Source organism: Heptranchias perlo, chromosome 15 (assembly GCF_035084215.1).
Source record: "Heptranchias perlo isolate sHepPer1 chromosome 15, sHepPer1.hap1, whole genome shotgun sequence".
Taxonomy (NCBI): Eukaryota; Metazoa; Chordata; class Chondrichthyes; order Hexanchiformes; family Hexanchidae; genus Heptranchias; species Heptranchias perlo.
The window spans coordinates 36,440,973-36,466,159 of NC_090339.1; the positions used below are offsets into that span (position 1 = coordinate 36,440,973).

At 43.4% G+C, this 25,187-nt stretch overlaps 1 protein-coding gene across 2 annotated transcripts in view; it reads left to right on the forward strand.

Moving 5' to 3' along the window:
• med12 (mediator complex subunit 12) overlaps window positions 1–25,187 on the forward strand; it is a 127,143-nt gene that overhangs the window by 66,730 nt on the left and 35,226 nt on the right. For both annotated transcript variants that reach the window (XM_067997068.1, XM_067997069.1), the window contains exons 21-30: window positions 3,869–4,096; window positions 6,264–6,408; window positions 9,318–9,438; window positions 11,269–11,370; window positions 12,204–12,317; window positions 13,166–13,329; window positions 15,751–15,930; window positions 18,440–18,511; window positions 19,331–19,506; window positions 22,461–22,622. In XM_067997068.1, the coding sequence (XP_067853169.1) occupies window positions 3,869–4,096; window positions 6,264–6,408; window positions 9,318–9,438; window positions 11,269–11,370; window positions 12,204–12,317; window positions 13,166–13,329; window positions 15,751–15,930; window positions 18,440–18,511; window positions 19,331–19,506; window positions 22,461–22,622 (1,464 nt within the window). The remainder of the gene's footprint in view (window positions 1–3,868; window positions 4,097–6,263; window positions 6,409–9,317; window positions 9,439–11,268; window positions 11,371–12,203; window positions 12,318–13,165; window positions 13,330–15,750; window positions 15,931–18,439; window positions 18,512–19,330; window positions 19,507–22,460; window positions 22,623–25,187) is intronic.

A 25,187-nucleotide genomic window follows, 5' to 3' on the forward strand; every position in this document is an offset into this window, starting at 1 on the left:
ACTGAGCATCGGTGAGCAGGTTATTGTTGAGTAAGTGTCGCTTGATAGCACTGTCGACGACACCTTCCATCACTTTGCTGATGATTGAGAGTAGACTGATGGGGCGGTAGTTGGCCGGATTGGATTTGTCCTGCTTTTTGTGGACAGGACATACCTGGGCAATTTTCCACTTTGTCGGGTGGATGCCAGTGTTGTAGCTGTACTGGAACAGCTTGGCTAGAGGCGCAGCTAGTTCTGGAGCACAAGTCTTCAGCACTACAGCTGGGATGTTGTTGGGGCCCATAGCCTTTGCTGTATCCAGTGCACTCAGCCGTTTCTTGATATCACGTGGAGTGAATCGAATTGGCTGAAGACTGGCTTCTGTGATGGTGGGGATATCGGGAGGAGGCTGAGATGGATCATCCACTCGGCACTTCTGGCTGAAGATGGTTGCAAACGCTTCAGCCTTGTCTTTTGCACTCACGTGCTGGACTCCGCCATCATTGAGGATGGGGATGTTAGTTGTTTAATTGTCCACCACCATTCACGACTGCAGAGCTTTGATCTGATCCGTTGGTTGTGGAATCGCTTAGCTCTGTCTATAGCATGTTGCTTCCGCTGTTTAGCATGCATGTAGTCCTGAGTTGTAGCTTCACCAGGTTGGCACCTCATTTTTAGGTACGCCTGGTGCTGCTCCTGGCATGCTCTTCTACACTCCTCATTGAACCAGGGTTGATCCCCTGGCTTGTTGGTAATGGTAGAGTGAGGAATATGCCGGGCCATGAGGTTACAGATTGTGCTGGAATACAATTCTGCTGCTGCTGATGGCCCACAGCGCCTCATGGATGCCCAGTTTTGAGCTGCTAGATCCGTTCTGAATCTATCCCATTTAGCACGGTGGTAGTGCCACACAACACGTTGGATGGTGTCCTCAGTGCGAAGACGGGACTTCATCTCCACGAGGACTGTGCGGTGGTCACTCCTACCAATACTGTCATGGACAGATGCATTTGCGACAGGTAGATTGGTGAGGACGAGGTCAAGTAAGTTTTTCCCTCGTGTTGGTTCCCACACCACCTGCCGCAGGCCCAGTCTAGCAGCTATGTCCTTCAGGACTCGGCCAGCTCGGTCAGCAGTGGTGCTACCGAGCCACTCTTGGTGATGGACATTGAAGTCCCCCACCCAGAGTACATTTTGTGCCCTTGCTACCCTCAGTGCTTCCTCCAAGTGGTGCTCAACATGGAGGAGGACTGATTCATCAGCTGAGGGAGGGCGGTAATCAGCAGGAGGTTTCCTTGCCCATGTTTGACTTGATGCCATGAGATTTCATGGGGTCCAGAGTCAATGTTGAGGACTCCCAGGGCCACTCCCTCCTGACTGTATATCACTGTACCGCCACCTCTGGTGGGTCTGTCCTGCCGATGGGACAGGACATACCCAGGGATGGTGATGGAAGAGTCTGGGACGTTGGCTGAAAGGTATGATTCTGTAAGTATGGCTAGGTCAGGCTGTTGCTTGACTAGACTGTGGGACAGCTCTCCCAATTTTGGCACAAGTCCCCAGATGTTCGTAAGGAGGACCTTGCAGGGTCGACTGGGCTTGGTGTTTTGCCGTTGTCGTGTCCGGTGCCTAGTGGTCCGATGCCGGGTGGTCCGTCCGGTTTTATTCTTATTGTGACTTTTCGTAGCGAGATTTTACAACTGAGTGGCTTGCTAGGCCATTTCAGAGGGCAATTAAGAATCAACCACATTGCTGTGGGTCTGGAGTCACATATAGGCCAGACCAGGTAAGGACGGCAGGTTTCCTTCCCTAAAGGACATTAGTGAACCAGATGGGTTTTTACGACAATCCGGTAGTTTCATGGCCATCATTACTGATACTAGTATTTTAATTCCAGATTTTTATTTAATTAATTGAATTTAATTAATTAATTGAATTTAAATTCGCCAGCTGCCGTGGCGGGATTTGAACTCATGATTCTGGATTTTAGTCCAGGCCTCTGGATTACTAGTCCATTAACATAACCACTATGCTACCGTACCCCTGATATCCCCACCATCACAGAAGCCAGTCTTCAGCCAATTCGATTCACTCCATGTAATTTCAAGAAATGGCTGAGTGCACTGGATACAGCAACGGCTATGGGCCCCGACAACATCCCGACTGTAGTGCCAAGCTGTTCCAGTACAGCTACGACACTGGCATCTACCCGACAATGTGGAAAATTGCCCAGGTATGTCCTGTCCCCACAAAAAGCAGGACAAATCCAATCCGGCAAATTACCGCTCCATCAGTCTACTCTCAATCATCAGCACAGTGATGGAAGGTGTTGTCGACAATGCTATCAAGCGGCACTTACTCACCAATAACCTGCTCACCGATGCTCAGTTTAGGTTCCACCAGGACCACTCGGCTCCAGACCTCATTACAGCCTTGGTCCAAACATGGACAAAAGAGCTGAATTCCAGAGGTGAGGTGAGAGTGACTGCCCTTGAGTGTGGCACCAAGGAGCCCTAGTAAAATTGAAGTCAATGGGAATCAGGGGGAAAACTCTCCAGTGGCTGGAGTCAAACCTAGCACAAAGGAAGATGGTAGTAGTTGTTGGAGGCCAATCATCTCAGCCCCAGGACATTGCTGCAGGAGTTCCTCAGGGCAGTGTCCTAGGCCCAACCATATTCAGCTGCTTCATCAATGACCTTCCCTCCATCATAAGGTCAGAAATGGGGATGTTCGCTGATGATTGCACAGTGTTCAGTTCCATTCGCAACCCCTCAGATAATGAAGCAGTCCGTGCCCGCATGCAGCAAGATCTGGACAACATCCAGGCTTGGGCTGATGAGTGGCAAGTAACATTTGCGCCAGACAAGTGCCAGGCAATGACCATCTCCAACAAGAGAGAGTCTAACCACCTCCCCTTGACATTCAATGGCATTACCATCGCTGAATCCCCCACCATCAACATCCTGGGGGTCACCATTGACCAGAAACTTAACTGGACCAGCCATATAAATACTGTGACTGCAAGAGCAGGTCAGATGCTGGGTATTCTGCGGTGAGTAACTCACGTCCTGACTCCCCAAAGCCTTTCCACTATCTACAAGGCACAAGTCAGGAGTGTGATGGAATACTCTCCACTTGCCTGGATGAGTGCAGCTCCAACAACACTCAAGAAGCCCGACACCATCCAGGACAAAGCAGCCTGCTTGATTGGCACCCCATCCACCACCCTAAACATTCACTCCCTTCACCACCGGCGCACTGTGGCTGCAGTGTGTACCATCCACAGGATGCACTGCAGCAATTCGCCAAGGCTTCTTCGACAGCACCTCCCAAACCCACGACCTCCACCACCTCGAAGGACAAGGACAGCAGGCACATTGGAACAACACCACCTGCACATTCCCCTCCAATTCACACACCATCCTGACTTGGAAATATATCGCCGTTCCTTCATCGTCGCTGGGTCAAAATCATGGAACTCCCTTCCTAACAGCACTGTGGGAGAACCTTCACCACATGGACTGTAGCGGTTCAAGAAGGCGGCTCACCATCACCTTCTCAAGGGTCATTAGGGATGGGCAATAAATGCTGGCCTTGCCAGCGATGCCCACATCCCATGAACGAATAAAAAAAACTGTAATCTCCTGAGAGAAAGTTCTGAAGGAATACTTCATGATGCCTAAAAAAATTCAGAATATTCATCCATCCTTTTATGTCCAGTATTTAACCCTAGCCTGTTGTTCCACAGGCACCCCCACCCTACCTACTTGTACAGGATTTCAGATTACAGACTGTCATTTGCCATATTTTGACAAATCTGGAAACAAGACTTTTTATTTAAAAGTGGTGCCATTTAATGAGATGTAACTTTGTTTATTTTTTCCATAAGTGATGCCTGCTCCAAGGTTAAGAATACCATCTACAGTAATATTGATCCTTCTGACTCCAACATGCTCTGGGAACCTGAGTTCATGATCGACGCCATTGAAAACCCCTCTGCCCACAACTTCAGCTATTCCATGCTTGGTAAAATCCTGAATGATAACCCAGCCAATCGCTACAGCTTTGTTTGCAACGCACTCATGCATGTCTGTGTGGGACATCATGACCCCGATCGGTAAGAGCCTGACTAACTTTATATATCCGTGGAGGTAAAAATGTTGCCAGCTGGGTTAGCATTTCGTCATTCACTGTTCAGGACCAGCTGATTTGATACCAAAAAAACAGAATCAATTAGGTTTACTAAAAGGGAGATTGTGAAGTGAGTGGGGGTAGTGTGCATATGGCATGGTCGATTCACTGTCTGGATTAAAGTCCAAATCAGAATGATTAGTAGCTAAGTTTCTCTCCTCTGCCATCTGAAGTGAAGTGAGTTTTGGGCAATTTCAGTCTCGCTCCTAATAAGCACAGGTCCCCAACACTAAAACTACGCAGAAGATAGCTGTTGTACTAAATTGACAATCTAACTATCAGACTAGAAGGATGGCTTGCTAAGGCAACAGAAGTGCCACACTGGCACACTAGAGAATGCTGAATTGAGGTTGGGGTTAAGGCTTATTGTTGAGACACAGCATAGGAGCAGTCATCTATATCTAACCATGCTACACTTGACCTGGGAGTGCTTGATGGAGCAGTGTGGAAGAAGTTTCACTCTGTACCTAATCAGGGAGTTTTTGATGCTGACATTGTAAAAATTAAATGGAAAATGGTCTATTCCTCAACACTTTTGTTAAGCTTGATATGTTCAAAGCTCGCCAAGGAAAAATAGGAGAAATTTGGTGAAGTACTGACGGATTCTTGCTGATATGCAGCAACAACAGCTTATATTTTATTTAGAGGCCTTCATGGAACAACTCCTGCACCCCCCCACCGCCATGTGTACTTAATATGGGACTGCAGTGGGCATAAAGCAGAAATTACGAGAGGGGTTGGGGAGAAGGTCAAAGATACAGTCAAAGAGCCTTTGAAGAAGAGAGAGAGAGAGGTAGTTAGACAAAGAGATTTAGCAACAGAATTTCCAAGTACAAGGGTGTACAAAGCTGAAGGCTTTGCCACTGATGATCGAGCACAGGCGTGGTGGGTGAGTGCAGGGATGTAGGGCTAGAAAATATTGCAATGGTAGGGTAGTTATGGAGGGATTTGAAGGCTGACGAGGATTTTGAAACTGATGCCAAGAGACATTCAGTTCCAGGGAGAGTATGCTGTAGCATGAGTTGTGGCTTCAGTTCTTCTAAGAAGTTCAGATTTTTTTTGTCTGTTCCACTGCTCTCACACTTGATCTTTTATCATCCAGAAAAAATGAGTGCGTCTCCTTGTGTTGCAGCATTCAAAAATCTAACCTGTTGCGTAGCACCGTATATTTTCACTGGTGGGGATGTCAATGATTTTACTTCATCCAGTACATTCTGAGTGATAATACTGAGAATTTGGGCTTGAGTATTAGTGTAAACCAGCCAGTTCAGATTTACTTTGGTGCATTTTATTGTCATTGCACCAGATACCAGTACTAATGGAACTTATGTTGGTTTGTGAGCTGTACTATTCAATTTCTAATTTTATAGTGTCAGTATTTATTTTGTGCTTATCAAGCTGAAGGATTTCAGTACTCAGGAATGAGACATTTCCTTGCTCCAATTTTGAGCATTCGTTGTCTATATCAAACACTTCGAGTCAGTTTTAACACAAACAGTTGCAAAGTGAAGCTCTCTACTTTACCTCAACAATGTGCCGTAACTCCAATTTGAAAAGAACTGTCCCTACTGCACTGGTATAATTCATTCCACTCCCCACTTTAGCCACCCTTATAGCCTCCTTAACAGAGACCGCCAGCCTAATGTCAGATTGTGCAATATTATGGCAAGTTTAATTGTGTGGACTCAATCTCATTTCACTTAAAAACCCACGCAGCCAACGGAAAGGTGAGTTTCTTGCTAATAGTTTGGGCTGAATTCAAGCCCAGGTCCCAGAGGCAAAAGGACTTTGCACTAATTCACTGCGTCACCCTGACCTCCTGAACTCTCAGTGTTGAGATTTTGCTGATATTTTCGATTTGGCATTAAATTCTACCTCTGTGGGTGAAGAGAGGATGTTTTTTTTTTTGAGAGGATGGTTTTACTCTCTTACAGGGACGTAGGGCCTGTGACCACAGGAACACAAAGCAAGCGAGCTAACTGCTGCTTTCCTGGGGCCCACGTGCGTATAACTTGTGCATGTTTGCTGCTTTTAAATAAGATTGCCTGATTGTTCTCTGCAGATCTTCAGTCACCTGTCTCTTTTTTATTTAGTGTGAATGACATTGCTATCCTGTGCGCAGAGCTGACCGCCTATTGCAAGGCTCTCAGCGCAGAGTGGCTTGGTGTGCTCAAGGCACTGTGCTGTTCATCCAATAATGGGACTTGTGGCTTCAATGATCTTCTGTGCAATGTTGATGTAAGTACTCTTTCATCAAACAGGTCTTTAACTTTTTTGGATTAAATTCCTTTGACTTGTTTGCATGCTCTTTAGTTGAGGTAATCTTCATTAGTGATCACTGCCACAAAGCAGTCTGTCTGGTCAGCCAGCTAGAGATGTTTGAGACAAAAGAGCAAGTGAATGCTCCATCTTGAGGGGGAGCACGTTTGCTTCAAGATTGGAGGCAGACTGATAGGATAACTGTTCAGTTTGTTTATGACTCTTTAAGTTGTATTTATTGGGACGGTGAATGAAAATATAGTTAAAATAAGATTCCAGCGAGCTGTTTGATAACAACAGTTCCCCATGAATTCACTGCACCCTCTGTTTATATCCATGATATTGTATGTTAAGTGACTCAATTATCAGGAAGGTGGTTTATGTGTTAATTATGAATCAATTTGTAAAACCATAGTAAAAATGTCACAGTACTGGGTTACGTTAACAGAGGGATAAAACAAAAGAGGACACAAGTTAAAGTTAAAAAGTTAGAGTAAAAAAGGATATCAGGTGGACAATATCCTTCTCCTATCACTCAAAGAATGACTGTATAGATAAAGTTACCAGAAAAGGCTGTTGAAACAATTGGATGCCTTTCTGGAGAAGAGCAATGATTGAGGATATGTATGAGATGGTTGGATTGAAATCTATTGGGCTTTAACGCCTGTTACCAAATATTCTACTTTCTTCCCTCTCCTCACTTTCAATCTTAACACATTCACTGGTTGAGTGTGTGGGTAATGACCCAGCCTGTGCCTGTATGCTTTCTCTAATGCTACTATGTAGTCTGTCAGTATTGGCTGCAAGGAGCAGTTTAACTTGGCTTAATAAGCAGGTTTTAAAAAGTGTCTCTTCATTTCTAAAATCTGGATCTAATTCCAGCCCAGACAGAAATGATGAAAGGTACATCTGCTGACTGAAAGGTCCAATATGAAATGAGCTCAGGCCGTTTCAATCTAGGTTTATAGTGGCATGAATCCACAATAGACCTCTGTGCACAATTCACACAGTATTGTCAGTCTCATTCCGGCCACAAGTTTGGCTGGCATGGAAAATGGAAGTAACAGACTGGTTAAATAGGAGGTGCTCCTCTGAGGTTAGAGTTAGAGCACATTATAGTGGCAGAGTAGAGGGAGCTTGACTCTGTATCTAACCAGTTCTGTACTGACCTGCAATTGGTTGATAGGGCAGTGTGGAGAGGCGAGTTTCACTATATCTAACCAATGCTGCACCTGGCATAAGAGTGCTTTATGGTGATGAAAATGCTGTGATCTCTCTCTCTCTATATCTATATATCTATCTATCTATCTATCTATATATATATATATATATATAAAATACTCCTGGGGGCCAACTGGGAAAGTCCAGCTGAATTTGTGGACTTGCCATTTGAAGAATTGGGGGTGTAAACTCATGCTGTTTCGCTCTATGCTTTAGTGTTTAAATATGCCTCTGGCCATTCTCCCTCTTTTACATTTGGCGGTTGGTGCCAATACTGTAGCCGTGCTACAGAGACCTAGAGTGCAAACAGCAGGAAATGGCTCACTGGGTTTTCTTTCCTGGAACAGGCAAGCTTAACAGCAGACGATCTACAGTGCCATTGGTTCCTGGAACATCAAGCTGCTTACATTAAGGAGTGTAGCCGAAGGAGGAAGAAACACATGTCTACCGTCAACTGCACTCTCTGGTGTAAAAGCCTGCCCCTGTTACAGTCTCACTCGTACTACCACCGAAACGCACATCCACTCCTTTTGTTACTTCTGAACGGGGCTTCTCCAACACGTTCCATGCTGGCCTCCCAATCTCCACCCTATACAAATTCTAATTCATCAGAATTCTTTTTTAAAAAAATTATTCATTCTCAGGATGTGGGCATCGCTCGCATTTATTGCCAACATTTGTTGCCCTGATGTAACGATATGATACAACTGAGTAACTTACTAGGCTACTTCAGAGGTCATTTAAGAGTCAATCACGTATTTGTGTGACTGGAGTCACATATAGGCCAGACCGGGTAAGGGTGGCAGGTTTCCTTCTCTAAAAGACATTAGTGAACCAGTTGGGTTTTTACGACAATTCAACAACATCATGGTCACTTCTACTGATCCCAGCTTTTTAAAATTTCATCATTGGTGGCAGAACCTCTGGAATTTCTTCCTAAAATCCTCCTACTCACCACTTCACTCTCCACTTTCAAAAGCTTTCTTAAAACCGTTAACCACTTCATCGGTTACCTTGCCTATCCTTTTTCCCAAACTCCTGATCGGTGTTCTTGTCCCTGTTTTGTTTCTTTTCTGAGAGCATGCATTCATATAGTACCTTATTATGTCACTCAGGATTTTTCAAAGCACTTCACATACAATGAATCACTGTGATATGTAGTCATTGCTATTTGGCAAATATGGCAGCAGTTTTGCATGCACCAATATCAGGCAGAAATAACAATGAGATAAATGACCAATTAATTTATTTTTAGTGGTGTTTCATTCTGGAAAGAATGTTTGCCAGACACTGGGAGAATTCTGTGCTTTTCTTTCTATGAATAGTGTTGTGTGGTCTTTAACATCTATCTGAACAATAACAAAATGTAAGGAGGACTTCTCTAGGCACTTTATAAGGAGGAAAAGGATATGGTGGACACTGAACAGGCAGATGAGCACTAATTTAATGTTTTGTCACAGATGGCATCCACTCCCACTTTGGAGTACCAGCCTAGTATTGTTGCTGAAGTCCTGGAGTGGGATTTGAACCCATGATCTTCTGATTCAGAGGCGAGTGGTACCACTGAGCCAAGCTGACACTTGTATTTCAGCAGCGAGCATTCTGTGAGATAAATGGCTTCACTTTTGATTGTGTCTAGTACTAAAGTTCTCGTTCTCTTTTCACAGGTGAGCGACTTGTCATTCCATGACTCTCTGGCGACGTTTATAGCTATTTTAATAGCCAGACAGTGCTTGCTGCTGGAGGATCTGATTCGCTGTGTAGCCATCCCATCACTTCTTAATGCAGGTAACCTTCTATCTTAGAATCACCACTTTTAAAATTGCCAAGATGATGTATTCCTGTCTGGCGTTAAAGTATAGAATTAAGAATGTGCCTATTCACACTGTACATACTTTTGTTATATTTATGAACATTAACCCTATCAGTGCTGCATGACTTGTAGTTGAGTAGCGCCCCAGTGGCAGAGATGTTTTGTTAAATAAAAATTCTTTATAACAAAACGTCTTATCATTGGCTAGCTGTGGTGAATCTGGAGAGATATAATTGGAACAAAATTGTCATCCTTCACTCTTGAAACTTGAAAACATTGTAAACTTTTCACTTACTGATTTATTGTCTCTACATCACTTGCTTTTTCAATCGAGAAAGCAGAAACTCAAGCTCCTGTGCAGTTCCGCAGGCAAGGGCAAATTTTCTATATAGTAATAGTATCGCAGTGAGTTATGGTGTAGGGTGAATAGTGCTAGCCTGGTAAGAAAGGAAATATTCCCTGTATTTCCTGTATCATCAAAGGGATAAAAGAATATTTAATAGTTTACATGCACTTTTGCAGTCCTTCCTATCATCCTTCATTATTCTCCACATACCAAGTACTATTCAAATTTTTGTCAATGAGAGGAAAATTGCACTGAATGTCTCATTTAAGACTTTATTGAACAATCTGTACTGTAACCCTTACCTTCCTGTGTTATGTGTAGTGTTTGATGCTGTCTTCATTTTTGTTGCTGGATTGTGTTAGTGGATTGCAGCTTGGCACTCCTGGGAGTGGACAGAGAAGAGAGATTTCCATTCTAATTTAACAACGTAATTGATTAGACCTTCAATAGAAATACAGCAAAAGCTTGATTATGCATGTTATTTGAAGAATAATTGAGAGTCTCCAAATGTTGATATTAGATGCATGGTACAGCAAATCCTGCACACGGGAATAAAGATAAATGTAATACAAATAACAAAAGAAATGTTATGTAGTTTTATTCCCTGAAGACATTAGATGAAATGGAAACATAAAAAACTGTGCAATGAAACGATGTCTTGCAAAATGCTTTGTCCTGCGAAAATTCTGGTGAGTCATAGGAGTGCGGATAATGAAGGTTCCACTGTAAAGGACGTCCAGTAAATTAGCTGGCCACTTACCATGTTGGACTTCGTTATGCACGATGTGGAGATGCCGGTGATGGACTGGGGTTAACAATTGTAAACAATTTTACAACACCAAGTTATAGTCCAACGATTTTATTTTTAATCCCACAAGCTTTCGGGGGCTTTCCCCTTCCTCAGGCGGTGTGGAAATACAGCATATTCCACACCGCCTGAGGAAGGGGAAAGCCCCCGAAAGCTTGTGGGATTAAAAATAAAATCGTTGGACTATAACTTGGTGTTGTAAAATTGTTTACAATTCGTTATGCACAAATTGGCTGTCATATTTGCCACGGTAACAACAAGACAGTAAAAGTAATCCATTGCCTTTGAATCACTTTAGGACATCCTGCCGATGTAATAATGTGCTATATGAACGCAAGCTTTTCCTCCTTCCTTACTCATTCACTCGCTGATTCAGAAACATCCCAAAGGTGCTTCATATAGAAAGAATTAACATGAAGTAGTGACATTTGACTGATACCTGAAATGTTTACCTACCTATCTCTTTCAGCTGCTGACTGAACCTCTGTATGCTTCTAGCATTGTCTGTTTCTATTAATGCATCCTGAGGGAGCAGGCAATTGATAATCTGGTTGCATGCTGTATTTTGCTGCAGCTATGCTCCTGCTGTGCTTTTGAGTGTTTTAGAAAAATACAGATCACGAACGTAAGTGTGGTTTTTTTGTGTTGCAGCATGCAGTGAGCAGGATTCAGAACCCGGGGCTCGTCTAACATGCAGAATCCTCCTCCACTTGTTTAGGACACCCCAGTTGAACCCTTGTCACCAGGACAGCAGTAAGTGAAGTATGCTGCCTGCAAGTGCTGCTTTTTAATCAGTGGAAACTCAGAAATTAAAAGTTGTCTGAGACTTGGGTTCACTCACACCCAGGGAGGAAAGGTCAATAGTTTTCTCTGACTGAGAAGTTTTCCATTCAAAACAGAGGCCATTAGAACATTTATTTTGTGAAGATTGTTCAAAAAACCTGTTTCATTAAAGTTATTTTTGAAAGAACTACTCAGTGCTAAGTACAATACTGGTGGGACCTAAGGGAGAAGGCAAAAGTTTGGGAGGGGCACACTACTTTTGATGTAAAATACTTGCTTATCTAGTTTTTTAATGCCTTCAACTTTATCTTTTAACATTTTTTTAAACCACTTATTTCTATGAGCGCTGTGCTCATTCAAGAGGGGCAGTTTTATAGAACATCCAACTGCTGTTTCTAAACTTTCTTGGTAACTGGACAATGTCAGTTAATCCCTGCTTCCCATCCCATGATTGTGGGTTAACAGGCAGAGTTGCCCGTCATTTGAGCATGCACGGCCATTGTTGACAGAAAGCTTCTGCACTTGAGTGGGCTGCTGAAATGGAAAGTTACACTGGCATATGCAGTCTTTCTCTGTTCAGGCATAGACAGACTTAGTAGTCTGACGTCATGTACCATTGGTGGTGGTTGAGGTGGAGTTCATGACGGAGACATCTTGCTGTCCTATTGAAGGACATGCATGACAGAGTGTGGAGTAGAGCAAGTAAGATTGTCTATGACAACCATAGTTAAAAGAATCTTTCCGGCTCTTGGCACTGTTGACAGTCAGTGGTTTGCTCTGATGGAGTACTTTTTTTTTTACAGATAAACCTACGGTAGGGATCCGTTCATCCTGCGACAGACACCTGCTGGCAGCATCACAGAACAGCATCGTGGTGGGAGCAGTTTTTGCTGTCCTCAAAGCTATCTTTATGTTGGGTAAGTGATGTCAATGTTGATTGCAGATCACTGTTATGACAGGGAGGGACTCCCTTTTGTTTGGGAGGTTTTTTTGCACTCCCCTTTATAAGTTATTCTCTTTTCTTTCCCTTTGGTCTACTGGCGCTGTTATGCCACAGACTGAAATGCGGTGACCAGACCTGTGCTTAATTATTATTGTAATATTTCTTGATGTCCTTTCTCCATATATAAAAAAATATCAAGTACAAGGAATTGGAGAGATGAGGATCCTAACCTTTGATTTTGACCTTAAGGGAGTTGGAAATATTAATAGTACTGCTTCATTTTTTTTCCTAGGGAAGATAGGGAAAACAACTTGGGGTGAAATTTTCTCAAATTCTGCTTCAACGTTGCATGCAGCAAACGGCTTATCGAAAAATTGTGATTGTAATGTCTGCAATTTTCTGTCCATTGATTTCAATGGATGGAGAGTGCGCCTATGATTTCACAGTAATCTGCCTATTGTGCGTGAGGAACCACTGATGGAGTGAGATCTCTGAAAACTTCACAGTTAGTTCTTAAAATAGGGAATGAACAGGTAGTCGTGGTGGTACTAATGGGGGAAGCCATGGTGGAGAAAACGTACATGGATTCTGGATCAAGCAGGCTCAAAAAACCAAATGGCCTTTTCTTACTCCAGTCTTTATGTTCTTATGTTCAAAGGAGGCTAGTGTTCTGTAGTTGGGGAAAGTGACCCTGAGCTGAGAGGAGGATGATGCTCTGGATAGCTTTATTCCACAAAGAAGATGCTGCGTGCTGTGAGACGATAAAAATTCAGTCTAAGATACTGTCCAAACTTAATGAAAAGTCTTCCTCTTCCGTTTCAGGTGATGCTGAACTGAAAGGCTCTGGATTTTCCCATTCTGGTGGGATGGAGGAACTGCCCGAGGAGGATGTAGGAGTGAAAAAATCTGGCAGTCGAGCTGTTTCTATTGAAACAGCCAGTTTAGATGCTTATGCCAAATATGTGCTAAAGAATATCTGTCAGCAGGTAAGAGGGCATTAAATTGGGTCAAAATAAAATTGTTGGACTATAACCTGGTGTTGTAGGATTCCTTACATTAAATTGGGGGCATGGGGGCTGAAATGAAGCTTCTCCGTCTTCTTTATGCACACATTGGGACAGAATCTTCTGCATTTTGCCCTCAACTACAGAGATAGAGTTTGAAAAAGTGACGTTTTTCATTGTTAGTTGGAGCACCAACATATGGCTGCCTATAATGGTGCCAAACAGACTCAGTCCTTCACCGGGGGTAGGCCTGGCACCTTTCCATAACAACAACAACAACAACAAGTGGCATTAATATAGCACCTTAAACATAGTAAAATGCCCTAAGGCGCTTCACAGGAGTGTAATCAGACAAAATTTGACATCGAGCCAAAGAAGGAGACATTAGCACAGGTGACCAAAAGCTTGGTCAAAGAGGTAGGTTTTAAGGAGAGTCTTAAAGGAGGAGAGAGAGGTAGTGAAGCAGGGGGGCTTAGGGAGGGCATTCCAGAGCTTGGGGCCTAGATAGCTGAAGCACGACTGCCAATGGTGGGGTGAAGGAAGTGGGGGATAGACAAGGCCAGAGTTGGAGGAATGCAGAGTTCTCAGAGTTGTAGGGCTGGAGGAGGTTTCAGAGATGGGGAGGGGCGAGGCCATAGTGGGATCTGAACACGGGGGTAAGAATTTTAAAACGGAGGCATTCGGGAACTAGGAGCCCATGTAATTCTGCGAGCACAGGGGTGATGGTTGAACGGGTGCAAGTTAGAATACAGGCAGCAGAGTTTTGGATGAACTCAAGTTTATGGAGGGTGGAAGATGGGAGGCCGACTAGGACAGCTTTGGATATTCGAATTTGGAGGTAACAAAAGCACGGATGAAGGTTTCAGCAGCAGATGGGCTGAGGCAGGGGCGGAGATGGGAGATGTTACTGAGATGGAAGAAGGCGGTCTTGGTAATGGAGAGGATATGGGGTCAGAAGCTATCTCTGGGTCAGATAGGACGCTGAGATTGCAAACAATCTTGTTCAGCCTGAGATAATGGCCAGGGAGGGGTTTGAATCGGTTGCTATGGAACAGTTTGTGGCGTGGGTGAAGAAAATGGCTTTGGTCTTCCCAATGTATAATTGGATGAAATTTGGGCTCATCCAGGACTGGATGTTGGACAAGCCGTCTGACAACACAAAGGCAGTGGAGGGGTCGAGAGAGGTGATGGTGGTGAGGTAGAGCTGGGTGTCGTCAGCGTACACGTGGAACCTATTGTGTTTTCGGATGATTATGCCAAGGGGCAGCTGTAGATGAGAAGTAGGAGGGGGCCAAGGTTAGATTCTTGGGGGACTCCAGAGATAACGGTGTGGGGGTGGGAAGAGAAGCAATTGCAGGAGATTCTCAAGCTACGCCCAGATAGGTAAGAGTGGAACCAGGCGAGGGCAATCCCACGTAGCTGGACAACGGAGGAGCTGTTAGCGGACGATGATGTGGTCAACCGTGTCAAAGGCTGCAGACAGGTCAAGAAGGATGAGGAGGGATAGTGCACCACGTAGGGGGAGAGAGGGGGGAAAGTTCTGAGCAGCCGGATTGCCCATGCTGAGATGTTTTAACTTCTGGACTCAAATGTCAGCAGAGCATAAGCTCTCTCTTCATCTTATCAGCATTCCTGAATCCGGTACAGCGCAAGTTAAGTGCAAAGCAAAATTCCTTTTGATAGGTTAGACATATAGAGAGGATGTATCCACTTGTGGGGGAGTCCAAATCTGGGGCCCATAAATATAAGATAGTCACTAATAAATCCAATAAAGAATTCAGGAGAAACTTCTTACTCAGAGAGTGGTTAGAATGTGGAACTTGCTACCACTTGGAGCAGTTGAGGCGAATAGCACAGATGCCTTTAAGGGGAAGCTAGATAAGGGAGAAAGGAATAGAAGGATATACAGATTGGGTTAGATGAAGTAGGGTGGGAGGGGGCTTGTGTGGAACATAACACCGGCACAGACCAGTTGGGCCGAATGGCCTGTTTCTGTGCTGTAAATTCTCTGTATCCTTGATATCCTTCGTACTTTTTTTCTCCTACTCCCTTTTTGAAGCTCTCATTACTTACTTTGTATCTCTTTGCTGTTCCTTATATCTTTCTCAGTCCTTGTGATCTCCACTATTCTTTTAGCATGTGCAAATATTCCATTTTTTTACTAATGCAAAACAATCCTAAAAGACTGCATCTGGCCTGCAGATGAACTGACGTGTACATTCCAATCTGCAAAGTTTCCTGACCAAACAAAAATTACATTTTGAATGACCTGAGGAATGGTTTACTTATCAAAAGGCTTTGTGACCTTAGAGGGACACAGCCTGACCTAACTCGTAGAATAATTCATTATTTATAACATTGTATAACTCTCCTGTTCTTAAAAAACATTGTCTTTCTTCGTAGGAGTGGGTGGGAGAGCGCTGCCTAAAGAGTTTGTGTGAGGATAGCAGTGCTCTGCAAGATCCAGTACTGACAAATAAGCAAGCGCAACGACTCTTGCAACTGATATGCTATCCACACCGACAGCTGGACAGCGAAGAAGGGGACAACCCACAACGACAGAGAATCAAACGCATCCTGCAGGTAAGGAAAGATGCACATTGGGAAGGAAAACAACAAAAACAGAATAGGCGAGGTGACGCCATGACAGTTTCATAAACCTGAAAGTGAAGAACTTTGCCAGAATGCATTTGGCTCCTGAAGTAACACAATGGGGTGTAAGTTTAAAAAGGAATTGGGGCCAACCACGTGAAACTTCATGGGTAACTGCTAATCAAGAAGCTGATGGCCAATGGGCTATGTTTAGACCCAACTCTTGGTTTAATGCTGATCAAGGTGAAAGAACATCACAAGGTCTAGTATGTGTTTCTTATTTTTTTAATGAAGTAGTGCCTCACTCCAACCTTTCTCCAGCCTTCTTCTACAAGTTGTCTGGTTTGCAAGTTTACTTTTGCTAACTGACCGATATGATACAGTAAGTAGCTACTAGAATATCTGGGGCCTCCGTTATTTCTTTCCCTATTTCTCTTAGCATCCTTGGATGTATCCAGTCACTTTGTCTTCCTGGCACTTTGTCTTCCTTTAGCTTAACTAACTTTTCTAATTCTTTTCTTTCAGTGATTATAATACCTCTTATCTTGCTTTTAACCAATTCAGGATTTAGCGCCTCTTCCCCCCCCCCCCCCCCCCCACCGTATCCTTCTCTTTGGCAAATACTATTAGGAAGTACCTGTTATGTATCCCCGCCAATTTCCATTTATCCTCTATGAATTCATTACCCTCTTCTTTCGGGGTTCCCACCTCACATTTAACAATTCTCTTTTTACTGCTATTTGTAGAATACTTCACTTTTTAATATTTTTAAAAATTCTCTCCTCATACTCCTTCCTTGCTTTCCTTATCCCTCTCAACGTCTTTCCTTATTTTCGTGTATTTGCTCATGTTTATCATAAAAAGGCCCCATAAGCCCTCTTCAATTTTAGTTCGTTTCTTACCTTTTTATTTTTCCACAGCATTCTGAAAGTTGAAGTAGTCTCCTTTTTAATGGTATATATGTATTCTGCAACTTCGCAATGTCGTTTTTAAAAATACAGTATCCCATTATTGATTTACAGTCTTGTATGCCAATTTCTGTGTCCACCTCACCAGCTTACCCCTCATCTTTCTAAAATCTGCCCTTTTGCAAACTGGTATCTTTGTTTTTGTATTAACTTTTTTTCTTTTCTATTTGGACCTTAAACCTCATCATATTATGGTCATTGCTCCCAAGGTGCTCATCCACATTTAATCATATGCCTGATCTAATTCATTACTCGTAAACAGATCTATCAACACATTTGTCCTTGTAGATACAGGAAAGACATTGTGCTCAGGCCACAGTGTGAAGAGTAAATCTGAGGTAAAATCACTTGGGACTTTAGAGCACTCTAGCAGTTAGTACTGATTTCTACCCCCCCCCCAATTTTGAATGCCTCCTGACTGATTTTCTGAATCAAATCACCATGAGGGTTTCTGATTTTCCAAAGTAGTCCTTTTTTCCACCACGTACTCCAACAGCCTAGTTGGTACAAAAAATCATGTTAGAAATCTCTCCATATATTCGAGGGATCTGATATTTCACATTGTTCCCTCGAATTCCCAGGGATTTGCGAATTTTGATCTAAAATTTGCCACAGAACTGCTTGATGTCTGTCAGTTAGGCGTCCCCAATGACACCACAGAAACCAGCAGTAGTCAGCTTCCTTTCCAGTTCTGGGAGGCAGCTGAGATGATACAACTGAGGACTTGACCATTGGGAGTCGTGCAAGAAAGTGTAGTGCTGGGGGGCAAAACATGTTGGTCCTGGCGTCATGCTATGCAAACACACTGTCAGTTGCCTCTTGTTTAATCTGAATCAGATACAAGTAAAATAGGCTTGTTGTGAGCGTGTTCATAATTTATATGAAGTTACGAATACCCAAAAAAATGAATTGTTTTCTATGTAGTATTGGTAACTATAACAACAAAATCATTCACGGTTAATCACTGATAATTTAGATATTGGTTGGATTTCTCTTGCCATTGTGTTCTGACACACGAGATTGAGCTTTCAGAAGGTATGTCTCTTCACAAATTACATTGACATTACACAACAATTAAAGTGAAGACTGGCATTTATATGGCGCCTTGTGTCTCTCAAACATTTCGTAGTGCTTCAGATATAATGAATACGGAATACAGCGACTTATATGGGCAAGCACAGCAACCATTTGGTGCACAGAGATTCCACAAATAGCAATGAGATGAACGAACAGTTAATCTGTTTTTATTGTGGTCTAAGAGAAGAATGTTGGCCAGGACACCAGGAGATGCCCCTGCATTCCTGGAGTGGGCTTGAACCCACAACCTTCCCATCATAAGTTCACTTTCTTCTGTTCCAAAACATCTAAATATTCATATGACCAAAGTTTTAATGTTTTTAAGTAATTGTTTTAGAATAAATGTCCAGTTTCTTGATCATTTGTAATGAGCTTCTACCACTTGCCTTTTTCAAAGAATGCGTATTTCTTAAAATCAAATACTGAATCGACCACCTTTATTCCTTTTTTTTTAGAATCTTGACCAGTGGACAATGAGACAGTCCTCACTGGAGCTGCAGCTTATGATTAAACAGAGTATCATCAGTGTAAGTAAAAGGCATTGAAATTCAACTTCAGTTATGAGTCTGTGTATGCCTCTGGACTTTTGTGTGCGTGCGTATGTGACAGAGCGAGTGTGTTAGTGCCTGTAAATGATTCTACTGCTTCTGAGCTTTACTAAATCTCCAAAAGCTCTTATCTCAGCTAGTTCATTCTAATCTATTCTATTCCTGTACCTATTTAGGTTTTGGGCCATCAAATGCTGGTAAAAATGCACGGGTTCCCCTTTACCTACATGTGTGGATGTGAAAGATACAACACCTAGCTGCCACTCATGTCAATAGTCATCTGTGCTGACTAGTGATGGTCAGAAAGCCAAAAATGAGTATGCATCCAGATTGGGAATTTTGAGGGCAAACACTTTGTACTTGATGGCAGAGTCAACCAATTCTACTCTGATACACCACGTGATATAATTCCTTTTGCTTGACTCTTATTGGGACAGAGACACACATATATCAAAAGATTATCTTTTACTGTACCAGGCTGACTTTCCTATATCCCACACCTTTGTACATGTAATCTTATTGGGGGTGGAGAATCAAAACTCAATCGGAGTCCTACCTTACATCTAAAAGACCGAAAAAAAAAAGATATATGAAGGTGTATCCCTTGTATTGCTATTAAAATTATATCCAGGTCTTGCAGTACCTTGTATCACCTTATAAGCATACAGGGCTGTTGAGTGCTGTTAGTGAACGCATCGTGTGAAGGTGTTCACTTCTGTGATAATTTCTGAACGCTGTATATTCCTACCAATGGCCAGTGGTGCATCTTTCAGAATATTGTCTGATCCTATATTTTAGGAGATGAATTCCTTGCTAGAAAACATCGCTAAAGCCACCATTGAGGTATTCCAGAAATCAGCTGAAATGAACTCCTCCAATCTGAGCAGTAATGGAACTGTGAATACCGGGGTACCTGTTTCTAGCACCAGCAGCACAAACGGAAACGCCACCAGCAAAATGAAACCACTGCTGAGGTGGGTTTCAGGTAGACTTAAAAATGTGAGCGTTGGAAATTTAAAATAAAACAGAAAATGCTGGAAATGTACAGCACACCAGTTAAATCTGAAAAGAGGAAAAACAGGCTGACAATTTGTGTTGACCGTTCATCAAAACATCAAAAGCACCAACCTGTCTTTTCTTTCAGATGTAGACTGATCTTTGCATTACCAACGTTTTCTGATGATTTATTTAGAGGTTTTATTTGGATGTTCCAAGCTTAAGTATATGAGAGGATATTTGACCATGTAGTGTATCGCAGCCAAGCTTGATCTGCCCTCACTTGACAGCCACTCATGCACTTTCCAACAGGTTGCTGCATAGTGAGCAGAAAAAGGAACCCTAGTTGATTCTGTTTTATTTCCCTCCCTACCTCTGGGCCCTGAGACCAATAGTAACTCCAGTATGGCGCCTGAGCATATGATCAAACCTGAGACCATCCTGACCTGGTTCAACTACTCACTGGTAAAACTCGCTGAGTCACCAGGGCAGCTCACAGTGGGTTTTATAGAACTTCAGCAACTGGCAAGATATTCATATTCTTTCCAATTGGCCATCATAAGGGATTGTATTTTTGTGAGTAGAAGATTTTTTGTTCCAGGGATAGTTCACATTTGTTGACATCCTATGTGACTGTGATGATGGTAAACTATCCCTCCTCATCCTCTTCGACCTGTCTGCAGCCTTTGACAGGGTTGACCACACCATCCTCCTCCAATGCCTCTCCTCTGTTATCCAGCTGGGTGGGACTGTTCTCTCCTGGTTCCATACTTATCTATCCAGTCGTAGCCAGCGAATCACCTGCAATGACTTCTCTTCCCACTCCCACACCATTACCTCCGGAGGCCCCCAAGGATCTATCCTTGGCCCCCTTCTGTTTCTCATCTACATGCTGCCCCTCGGCGATATCATCAGAAAACACAACGTCGGATTCCACATATACACTGACGATACCCAGCTCTATCTCACAACCACCTCACTCGACCCCTCCACTATCTCTCATTTGTCACATTGCTTGTCCAACACCCAGTACTGGATGAGCAAATATTTCTTCCAAATAAATATTGGGAAGACTGAAGCCATTGTCTTTGGTCCCTGCCGCAAACTGCGTTCCCCAGCCACCGACTCCATCCCTCTCCCTAGCCACTGTCTGAGGCTGTCCGTTCGCGACCTTGGCGTTCAGTTTGACTCTGAGATGAGTTTCCAACCATATATCTGCTCCATCACCAAGACCGCCTACTTCCACCTCTGTAACATTGCCCGTCTCCACCCCGCCTCAGCGCATTTGCTGCTGAAACCCTCATCCATGCCTTTGTTACTTCCAGACTGGACTAACCAATGGTCTCCTGGCTCCATAAACTTGAGCTCATCCAAAACTCTGCTGCTTGTATCCTAACTCGCACCAGATCCTGTTCACCCATCACCCCTGTGCTCGCTTACCTACGTTGGCTCCCGGTCTGGGAACGCCTCGATTTTAAAATTCTCATCCTTGTTTTCAAATCCCTCCATGGCCTCGCCCCTCCCTATCTCTGTAACCTCCTCCAGCCCTACAACCCCCCGAGATCTCTGTGCTCCAATTCTTGCCTCTTGCGCATCCCCGATTTTAATCGCTCCACCATTATGCCTTCAGCTGCCGAGGTCCTAAGCTCTGGAATTCCCTCCCTAAATCCCTCCGCCTCTCTACCTCTCTCTCCTCCTTTAAGACGATCCTTAAAACCTACCTCTTTGTCCTAATACTTCCTTATGTGACTCGATGTGAAATTCTGTTTGATAATGCTCCTGTGAAGCGCCTTGGGTCGTTTTACTATGTTAAAGGTGCTATATAAATGCATGTTGTTGTTGGGAAAAGCTGCTAATTTTGTTTTCACTGATATAGCTACATGTCCTGTTTCATTGTGAAGAATTGTTAGTCCACTAGCAGTTTCAGTAATGAGGATGAGCACCCCTATAGAAGAGGTTTATCAACCAAATATTTAAGGAATATAATGGGTATGTAATACACACTGCTTAGTCAAATTGAGGTTAGGTTATTGACAAATTTTGGCAATTAATCAACCAATCCTTCAATTAGTAAAACAAGTATACACAGTATACTTGTTTTACTAGTATACTTGTTTACTAGTATACTGTTGGTTATTTGCTTCAGTTTCATACAGATGTACGTAAAAGAAAGAAAAGACTTGCATTTATATCGCGCCTTTCACGACCTCAGGACATCCCAAAGTGCTTTACACCAATTAAGTACTTTTAAAGTGTAGTCACTGTTGTAATATAGGGAAACGCACCCTGAAGATGCTGACTTTTATTGAGATAAATATTCTGATTGCTCACTGATTCCTTGCCTAAGTGGCCATTCTTCACATGAGTCTAGACAGTGAGTTGGCAGATTATTCAAACATGGAGGGAATCACGGCAAAGCATTGCCTAATGGCCACAGAGGTCACTCAATAATGACTGGACCAGGTACTCTGGCCATTTTTTTCTTTTTCTCCCCCTCCTAGCTCAGAGGCAGTAACAACAACAAACTGCAATTATATAGCACTTTTAACATAGTGAAAAGTTCGAAGGTGCTTCACAGTAATGTTGTCAGATCAAATCTAACACTGAGCCACATAAGGAGATATTAGGACAGGTGACCAAAAACTTGGTTAAAGAGGTAGATTTTAAGGAGTGTCTTAAAGGAGGAGAAAGAGGTGTAATGCCAATTTTAGCATCCCAACTGCTGAGATCTGCTAATTCAACACACATTGGGAATCACACCTGCAACGTTATCATCTCCAGGACTTTGTGATGCTGAAAGATGTTCCATTGTTGAAATTGATGATAAGGACTGCAGAGATCGAGACCTCCTAATTGTAGGAGGTATTTGTGCATTGAATATTCCTGTTATGTGTACCTGTTGTATTTAAATACATTTTTATTTTTCATGCAGCTCATCAGAGCGGACAGGTGTCTGGCTGGTGGCACCTTTGATTGCAAAGTTGCCAACATCTGTCCAAGGTCATGTGCTGAAAGCAGCTGGTGAGGAATTGGAGAAAGGTCAGCATCTAGGGTCGTCCTCACGGAAAGAGCGGGATCGGCAGAAACAGAAGAGGCAAGTGTGGGTTTTAAATTTTTCAATAGGCAATAACAATGGATGTTCTTGGATTGGTGGTGTCGTTGCAGACAGCTTTTGACTCACCTAATAATGTTTGTGCTGATGATGTGTCAATGTGTTTCTGAGCTTTCATTAGTAACCAATGCACCCCATGTGTGGCAGACATGACCACTGGAAACAGCACTGAGCAGCTTACACAACTGAACTTGTTGATTTGCATAATAGTATCTGAATTGCAGCAAAAAAAAAAGTGAAATGTATTTCATTATTTCATTATTTTAAAAATTAATGATTGCCTGTTCTCCTTTTGTAAAATTCATTCTGGGGATACGGGTGCTGCGAGCAAGGCCAGTATATATTGCCCATCCCGAGTTGTCCTTGAGACATGGTGAGCCACTGCATTGAACTGCTACACTCCGTGTGGGCAGGTACTCCCACAGTATTGTTAGGTAGGGAGTTCCAGGATTTTGACTCAGCAACCATGAATGAACGGTGATATATATCCAAGTTGGGGTGGTATGTGACTCGGAGGGAAACTTGAAGGACTGCTGCCCTAGTCCTTCTAGGTGGTGGAGGTCACTGGATTTGGGAGGTGCTGTTGAAGAAGCACCCTTTGGGGTTCCCTTTACTGGATAACATAGCCTGGTAGACAAGGCCTGTGTGTAACTACCCCAAAACTCCATCTTTGCCACTTTGTAATGAGGATCAGGAAGTGCTCACTTTTTTTCCTTCTCCCTTCCCTTTTAGAAAAAAAGACTGCTCTATGCTTCCTTTCAGTAACAGCCCATAAATGTACATTCACAATGGTATACTGCACTTCCACCCACCTATCGTTCAGTGTGATGTCGGATCACTGACATTGTGCAGTTTGTAGGTGTATCTGCATTCGGGGATTCTCTTCCCCTGTTAAGTCGGATACTGGTTGCCTGCTATTCCACGAGTTTTAAATACATCCACCAGACATCACAGTGCAAACATAGATACTACTCCAATATCTTGCATTCCTAAACAGGATAAAAGAAGTTTGTTATTTGGTAAGCTATCCTCTCATCTTGAGCTCATAATTTCTCTATTGCCTTCATAACTTTTCTTATCTCCTCTTTTTAGTATGGTTAGCGCTCTTTCAAAATTTCTTGTCTTGTTCCTCCCAAGCTCCAGATGTACCATATGCCACTCCTCCCATTATTTTAGATGATAGAGAACCTTTAGTTCAACCCGGGGAGAACAGGAGATGTGTTGCTGCTGCAATATGTGGGAGCTTGTGGACATTTTTGTCCAGGGCGACTACATCCGCAGTCAGTGTTGGCGGCTCGAGGAACTTCGGCTCCGAATTGAGGAGCTGGAGTCCGAGCTGCGGACGTTGCGAGACATCAGGGAGGGAGAAAGCTACCTGGACCTTTTGCTCCAGGAGTCAGCCACACCCCTTAGATTAAATACTTTAGAATTGACACGTGGTCGGGGACAGAAGGGTGTGACTGCGAGTGAGGCAGGTACGGGGATCCAGGAGGTAGTATTGCAGGAGTCTCAGTCCCTGCGCTTGTCCAATAGATTCGAAGATCTTGCAACCCTTGTGGACAAGTCCGGTGACTGCGGGGAGACCACGGGACCGTTGTACAGGAAGCCGTTCAAGTGGGGGGAGTAAAAAGGAAAGTGGTTGTCATAGGCGACAGTATAGTTAGGGGGATAGACACTGTTCTCTGCAGCCAGGAGCATGAGTCCCGAAGGCTATGTTGCCTACCCGGTACCAGGGTTAAGGACATCTCTGAGCTGGAGAAGAACTTGGAATGGGAGGGGGAGGATCCAGTTGTCATGGTCCATGTAGTTATCAACGACATAGGTAGGACTAAGAAAAAGGTTCTGCTGAGAGAGTTTGAGCAGCTAGGGACTAAATTAAAAAGCAGAACCACAAAGGTAATAATCTCTGAATTATTACCTGAGCCACGAACAAATTGACATAGGGTTGATAGGATCAGGGAGATGAATGCGTGGCTCAAAGATTGGTGTGGGAGATGTGGGTTTCGATTCGTGGGGCACTGGCACCAGTACTGGGGAAAGAGAGAGCTGTTCCGTTGGGACGGACTACACCTGAACCATGCTGGGACCAGAGTTCTAACTAATCGAATAACTAGGGAGGTAGATAGGGCTTTAAGCTAAATAAGGTGAGGGAGGGTCCCGGTGGAGAGAAATCTACAATGCTAAAGAGAAAAAACAAGGAAGCAGTGCAGGAAAGTGATTGGGGTAAGAATAACCAGATTGTGCCAGGAAGGGACAGAGCGTACAAATAAAAGAGTGCAGTAACAAATAGGGTCCGGGTAAGAAAAAATGGTAATAAGACAAATCGGGCCATTGTACAAAAAAATGCTAAGATGTCTAAAAATGTTAAAAAGACAAATCTAAAGGTACTGTATCTGAATGCACGAAGCATTCGTAATAAGGTAGACGAATTAACAGCGCAAATAAGTGTAAACGGATACGGTATAATTGCAGTTAGAGACATGGCTGCAGGGTGACCAAGGGTGTTGGATATTTAGGAAGGATAGGCAAAAAGGAAAAGGAGGAGGG